Source organism: Camelus bactrianus, chromosome 10 (genome assembly GCF_048773025.1).
Source record: "Camelus bactrianus isolate YW-2024 breed Bactrian camel chromosome 10, ASM4877302v1, whole genome shotgun sequence".
Lineage (NCBI taxonomy): Eukaryota > Metazoa > Chordata > Mammalia > Artiodactyla > Camelidae > Camelus > Camelus bactrianus.
This window is the reverse complement of record NC_133548.1, coordinates 45725346-45733057: the sequence shown is the minus strand read 5'-3', so window position 1 is coordinate 45733057 and position 7712 is coordinate 45725346. Positions and strand designations below refer to the sequence as shown.

The 7712-nt window shown below is 32.2% G+C and overlaps 1 protein-coding gene across 1 annotated transcript; it reads left to right on the top strand.

Annotated features, from left to right (window-relative positions):
- The first annotated feature begins 2619 nt into the window (after positions 1 to 2619).
- LOC123616668 (olfactory receptor 52E4-like) lies at positions 2620 to 3565 on the top strand. The gene is given in 2 exon segments (XM_045516262.1): positions 2620 to 2733; positions 2735 to 3565. Coding segments are annotated over 2 exon segments (939 nt in total). The 5' UTR covers positions 2620 to 2625.
- The last annotated feature ends 4147 nt before the right edge of the window (positions 3566 to 7712 follow it).

The window sequence follows — 7712 nt, the reverse complement described above, 5'->3', positions numbered from 1 at the left end:
ACTAAGAGAGAAAATATCAGAAATAAAAGCTAAATCCTATTCACAACAGAAATCATTACTGAATATTTAAGTATAACAGGTTATTTATTTTATGTTCTTTGACTGAGATTGTGAAATATTGTTAGATTTTAGGGTTTTTAGCTTCCTCTAGTAACTGAATGAGGCAAATGATTTTATCTCTAAAATAAGCTCCAAAATTGAATATTATATTAAATCAAATTACATTGTATATTATACCATAAAATACTAAAGATGGAACTTATTTTGACTAGATTTATATTCATACTATTTAACTATGAGTCATTTCATACATATGCAAACAATAGATATGCATGAATCTCTTATCATCCAATTTCAAGAAATGTACACATTTTATTTTCTCCAGAACTGGATTTAATTTTTTAAGGTAAAATTTGCACGTTTACATTCACAAATCTTATCTGTACATTTTTGACAAATGCATATACCTTTATAGCCTATAGCCTACACCTCAATAAAGACAGAATTTTTCTAGCACCTCAAAAATCTTCTTGTGTTCCTTCCCAGTCTGTCCCGGACCTCCTTCAATCCCATGAAACCACTAATATTTTCAGCACCTATTTTTTTGTATGCTCTAGAACTTCATAGAAATGAAATTAGTTAGACTCTTTAGTAGTAATTGGTAATTCAGTTTGATGATTTAGATTCATCTATGTTGTTGTTAGATTCATAAGTAGTCAATCCATCTTTGTTGCTGCATAGAATTTCATTATGTAAACATTCCAATACTGATTTGTCTATTTATTTGGTTATGAGTAGTTGTGATGTTTCCACTCTGGGGTAGTTATGGATAAAGCTGCTATGAGAATTCTTGTACAAGTCTTTGCGTAGCCATATGCTTTCATTTGTCTTGAGTAAGCAACTAGGAGTTCAATTATTGTTGAGTAATTTAAGACAATCGGTTTCTACACATCACTGTCAAAATTTGGTGTTATCGTGTTTTTTTTAAATTTAGATGTAAATTTAGTGCTTGTTTAGTAATATGTTGTTACAGTTTTAATGCACAATTCCTGATGCCTAATAATTTTGAGAATTTTTAATGTCATTTATATATTTTACTTTGCCAAGTGTCAGTTTAGGTCTCTTTAGTTCTTTTTCTAATGTTTGTTTTTCTTATTTTTTTTGTTGTAAATAATTTTTTATGACTTTGACAAAAGTTTGTTTTCAGAAATAAGGGATTGTGAATTTTGTTTTCCAATCTTAGCAATCTACTTGTCTATCTCTATCCCAATACTATAAGCCTTGATTACTACAGTTTTATAAGTTTGAAGTTCTATAGTATAAGTCACAGTTTTGTCATTCTTTTTCCAATGAATTGAGGCTATTCCTATAACTTTAGAATAAGCATAAATTCCTCAGTATTCACTGAAGTATAAATTTATTGACTAATTTGGGAAGCTCAGTCTTTTAAACCATGGATATATTTTACATGTTTAAAAATTTTTAAGTCTTCTTAATTTCTGCCATGTTTTATAATTTTAAGTGTTTATTGCTAAGTATTCCATGTTTTTTATGTCATTGTCGGTGACATCGTGAATTGTACAGAATTGTAATTTAAAATTTTAATTTCTAATTGTTAATAGCAAATATAAAAAGTATTCTTATACTTGAGCAATTTATAAGCTAAATTATTTGTTCTAAATTCTTAAAAGTTCTACATACTTTATTCTTGATATACTGACTTTGCTATGTAAAGTAAAATATTAAATATAATTGATGCTAGCTGATATTCTTGACTTATTCCAAATCCTAGGGACAAATATTTCAGTGTTCCACCATTCGGTATGATGTTAGCTGGAGGTTTTTCATACATTTCTTTCAGTTAGTTGAACAAGTTTTATTTTTTGCCTATTTTGCTGACAGACTATTTTAAATATCACACATGGATGTTTAATTAAATGATTATTTTTCTACCTCTATTAAGTTTATCACAGTCTTTGCATTATTTGTTTATATGGAGAATCACACCTTTTTACTATAAAAGTAGAAAAATACTAATAATCAATTCAACAATAGCATAAAAGCACAGTTGGATTAAAAGATAGATTAAACATTGTCTAATTAAAGCAAATAAAGGAAAATGTAACATCTAGAGAAAGGGGACTATGACAGGCAGATGAGATTCATGAGTGGATATTTTCTTTACCATTATATGGAAAGTTTCCCATTCCAGTCCTCATAATTTTTAAAATAACATTGAGGAAGTTTCTCTTGCTCAACTAGGTAGCCAGATTAACTGGAAAATGTTATACAAGTTCTGGTTACTGGAAGGGTTTTCAGTTGATAGTAACATACACAGATAAGCATTTCACAAAAGAATGAGCTAAAAGATAATCAAGAATCACTGCACAACACTACCACTAGAAAAGACTCTAACTCCCATAAGCCCATGGAATATTAAATGGAATAGGCACTAATTTGAATATCTCTGAGAGATAATTGTGTTCAAATTCCTTTACATTATGTTCTTAAGAGTTTAATTGTATGTTATTATATATAGTGATAACCAACCACCATATATTCCCTCAGGTCTCCCTAGAAATACTGAAGAAGATAGCACAGTATCTTCCAAGAGTCCACAGCAGGATGTCCTCTGTCAATGACACTGCCTCATATCCTTCTGCCTTCCTTCTGCTGGGTATACCTGGTCTGGAAGCCTTCCATATCTGGATTGCTTTCCCTTTCTTTCTTGTTTGCCTTGATAGCCCTTATGGGGAATGTCACCATCCTGTTTGTGATCAAGACTGAGCAGAGTCTTCATCAACCCATGTTCTACTTTCTGGCTCTTCTCTCCTTTATTGATCTAGGCCTCTCCACGTCTACCATACCCAAAATGCTGGCCATCTTCTGGCTCAACATTAGAGAAATAAGCTTTGAAGGCTGCCTCATCCAAATGTTCTTTATTCACACGTACACTGGTATGGAATCTGTTGTACTCCTGGCCATGGCAATTGACCGCTTTGTTGCCATCTGTTATCCACTGAGATATACCACCATTCTCACCAACAAGGTGGTAGCCATCATGGCCTCTGTTGTACTGGGGAGGCCAGTCCTCCTTGTCATGCCTTTCTATCCTCTTCTTAAAAGATTGCCCTTCTGTGGACACTACATTATTCCTCACACCTACTGTGAGCATATGGGAATTGCCCGTCTTGCCTGTGCTAACATAAGAGTCAACATCATCTATGGCTTATTTACCATTGCTGCCCTGATCTTTGACTTGATCCTTATTGCCCTCTCCTATGTTCAGATCCTACAAGCTGTTTTCCACCTTCCTTCCAAGGATGCCAGACTCAAAGCCCTTAGCACATGTGGTTCACATGTCTGTGTTATCTTAGCTTTTTACACACCAGCATTTTTTTCCTTTATGACCCACCGTTTTGGAAGAAATATTCCTCGCTACATTCATATCCTCCTGGCCAATCTATATGTGGTTGTTCCTCCTTGTTTAAATCCAGTCATTTATGGGGTCAGGACAAAGCAAATTCGGGACCAAGTTGTGAGAATATTTGGAAAGAAAGAGTGACTCAATGTATTCAGTAGTTGATAAATTCTTGTAAGCTAACCTTCATCTTGTACATCTCCCAGGGCATCCAAAATTGAGATTACATAAAGGCCACTAAGGCATTATTTTAGCCTTTATTAGAGTCTCCTAAACTCACACTCAACAATGCCTTCATGTAATCTCCATTTCGACTTCAAATACATTATATTGTTTTTTCTCACAGAAAGTGAAAGAAGATTGTGGGACTAGGTAAAGAATGTAATGAAATTCTTGAATATGTGAGGACAGTGTTGTTCTCCATGTCAGTAGTAAAATTTATGTACAGGCTTGATAAAATAGAAGATTCTGGTGGTATGAAATTCTTTACGTTTTGATTCATCCATCAATATGTTGCAGTCTGTTCTTCAGCTACCTCTTGGTTTACCAGTATTACTTTGATCTAGGTGATACTTTTTTGGGGGGAAGGGGCAGTAATTAGGTTTATTTATTTATTTAATGGAGGTACTGGGGATTGAACTCAGGACCTAGTGCATGCTAAGCACACACTCTACCACTTAGCTATACCCTCCCTCCATAGGTGATACTTTTCAATTTCACCCAAAGGGTTATGGCAATCTGTGTGTTATTTATCCCTCAGTTCTGTCTCTGAAAGAGTAAAACTCATTCTATTTTGCAAGGTCTACAATCATACCAAAACAGAGATGGTATTCATGAAAATAAAATTAGTTATCAAATTTCTTCATAAATTCAGCTGTAAAAATTAACAACAAAAATTATGCAAATAGAATTCAGTGATATGTAACATGACCATATATCATGACCAAGTAGCATTCATCTCACAAATGCAAGGATAACTTTTGTATTTGAACATCAATCAACATATTTCACCATACTTTCAAACAAAAGTAGTAACATATGATCATGTTAATAAATGCAGGAAAAGCATTTCACAAAACCCTTCCTGAATTCTTGATAAACATTTCGGAGAACTAGGAGAGAAGGAAACTTCTCCAACCGGTAAAGGAAATCCATTAAAAAATGTAAGTTTAAATTACACTTAATAATGAAAAACTCAATAATTTCTCTCCATTGCCAGAAAAAATGCAAGGCTCTCTTCTCTTATCATGTCTTTTCACTATTGTACTAGTGGTTCTAGTAAATACATTAAGGCAAACAAAGGAGATAAAAAATATCATTGATTTTGGAAAGAAAAAATAAACTCTACTTACTGATGAAATGATCTGTCCATGCAGAAAAATCTTATGTAACCTACAAAACTATTAGAACTAATATATGAGTTTATCAAGTTTAGAGGATACAGAGTCACTCACTATACAAACATTTGGATTTCTTATATTAATGATATCCCATTAAAATGAAATAAACATATTATTACATAGCTTAAAAGTAAAATATTTAAAGAATACATATATATGACCTGCATAGAGAAAACTAATAATCATTGCTGAGAGAGATCAACAAAGACATACACAAATGGAGAGATACACAATTGTCATGTATTCAGTCTTGATATTGTGGCTATATCTATTCTCTCCAAGTTGATATGTATATTTAATCATATTCCTATCATTTCCAGGAGGCCATTTTTTTGGTCGTAATTGAAAAGCTGACTTAAAATTTATGCCAACATGTGAAAAACTAAAATAACCAAAACAACTTTGAAAAATAATATAACAAAGTTGAGGAATATACACTCATAAAGACAGTGTTCTAGTGGCATAACATACAAAATTTGATCATTATCCCAGGAGAAGAAGCCCAAATATAGACCTACACATATATAGGGTTACTTGCTTTTCAACAAAAAGCTAAGGCAATTCAATGTAGAATAGATAGATTTGAAACAATTGTATAATGATATACAAATGTATGCACCTCAATCTATACCTTGCATTTCTACACACAAAAAAATGGAGTAAAAATGGATCATAAAACTAAATTATAAATCTACTAGGAAAAATTATGTTAAAGATTCATAACCAAATACATTTTTAAAATAATAAACTGATTTCATATAATTTAAGAGCTTCTGCTCTTCTAAAGCACTGTTAAAAGAATGAAATAACAAGTTGAAACTGCAAGAAAATGCTGTAGAGTAACTGTGGTAATGGATCTGCATGTAGTATACATAAAAGACTTTCAAAATTAGGTCAAAAAAATCTAACCATTCAATAGAAGTGAGCAAAATATTTTAATGACTTTTTCACCAAAAGATATATAAAAATTGAACACAAACACGAGTCATTATTATTGCCATTAGTAGTTAGGAAATGTAAATTAAAATCTCATGAGATAAAACAACACACTATTACGATGTCCAAAAACTTAAAAAAAAAGACTGATTATCACAAGTGTTGGTGAGGAGGTGGAGCAATAGGTACTCTTATATATTGCTGTTGGAAATATAAATACCAAAAACACTCTGGAAAGGAAAATGACAATTTCCTAACTTTAAATTTTCACTCTAAGTTGTTTTTTTAAAATTCCATTTATATAAAGCAGTTTTAAGTCCACAGTAAAATTAGGTGGAAGGTATGGAAATTTTCCACATACCCCTTAACTCTCCCCACACAAAGCCTCCCTCATTGTCAACATCCCTAGTCAGAGTCGTACATTTGTTACAGTGGAGGAACCCACATGAACACACTTTTTGTACCTTCACCCAAAGCTCTTCCAGAGGGTTATACAAAACTAATGCCTCATGAGTATAGCTGTCAATGATCATGAGTGAGAGTATCTCTCTTTCTTTTAGAGGATTCTCACTAATTGAGCAGATGACATCCTCCAAAGTTTTGTAGTCACTAGAGGACTAACCTCAGGAACCAATAATTTAAAAGCGTGTGGGTATTAGGGTCATAATGGTGAATGTTTAATTGCACTTCTATGGGACTAAACACATACAGATTATATAGGGAAAACATTTGTCTTCACAGTTGAAATTGATTAAACTTTCCATAGCCTCACATTCTTCAACACTAGAATTATGAGCTAATATGGTGTGAGGCAATTATAAAATATTATCTACGCAATACCTGCCTCAAAGGCTTCTAAAAGAAGACTTTGCCTAAGTTGCATCAGCTTATTTGATGTTACTTACTTATCTTAAAAAGGAGGATAATATTATCTACTTTTCAGGAATTTTGTAATATTAAAATTAAAAATACATAGAATGAAATCTCCCATGTGCTATTTAGCAAATTTGAAAAGTCATTTTATATTCATTATTATTGTTGCTATTTAAATACTGCCTTTCAAATATACGCCTGGGATTTCCATTTCCAAACAGACATAAAAGAACTAAAAGCAATGTCAAGCAGTGTAATTAAATCCCCTATGACTTTTTTTTAAATTGAGTTATAGTCAGTTTACAATGTTGTGTCCATTTCTGGTGTACAGTATAAATCCCCTATGACTTTTTAATTGATTCATACCCTTGGGAAAAAATCTGTGAAATTAGCACTGACAATCACTGATGATCAATGAAGGAGATGTTCTAATAGACATGAATCAAAACAGGAAATATGATGAGTCATTTGCTCTTTTTTCTGTCATATATTTCATCATTAATGTTTTCTGACCAATCTCCAGTGACAGACTTTCCTGGACCTTTAACAGTATTGCTTATTTTACATATGCTGTTTACATTAACCCGTCAAAATATCACTAATACTGACAGCTATGTGATTTGCCCAAATCAAACAGAGTAACTGAGGATGTCCCAAAATAAGACATTTAGAATTGAGGGGTTTAATATGTTAACTTGGATGGCAGGAAAAAGAAAAAAAAAAAAAAAACTACAATGTTACATAACATATTTTATCCCAGGATCTGATTTTCCCTTCTCACAGACAAATATCCTTGTCTCCTTTTCTCAGTGAGTATCATTTAAAAGCCCTTATCTGATCTGTAAAGTGCAAGTAAAGCACAGTCATTAATGTCAGGAGTCTATTCCATAGAAGGCAAATTGTAAGATAAAAGTAGTTAAATATCAGGAATCCATATCCTATTACTTCTTTTCTTTTTTAAAAACACCTAAATAAATAGATGTATTTATATGTAAACAGATATGCACACATATTTATATATCTTTGAGATCACTAAAATAACCTAAAACACTTCGAATGAAAAGCTCTTAGGTCTTCTGCTG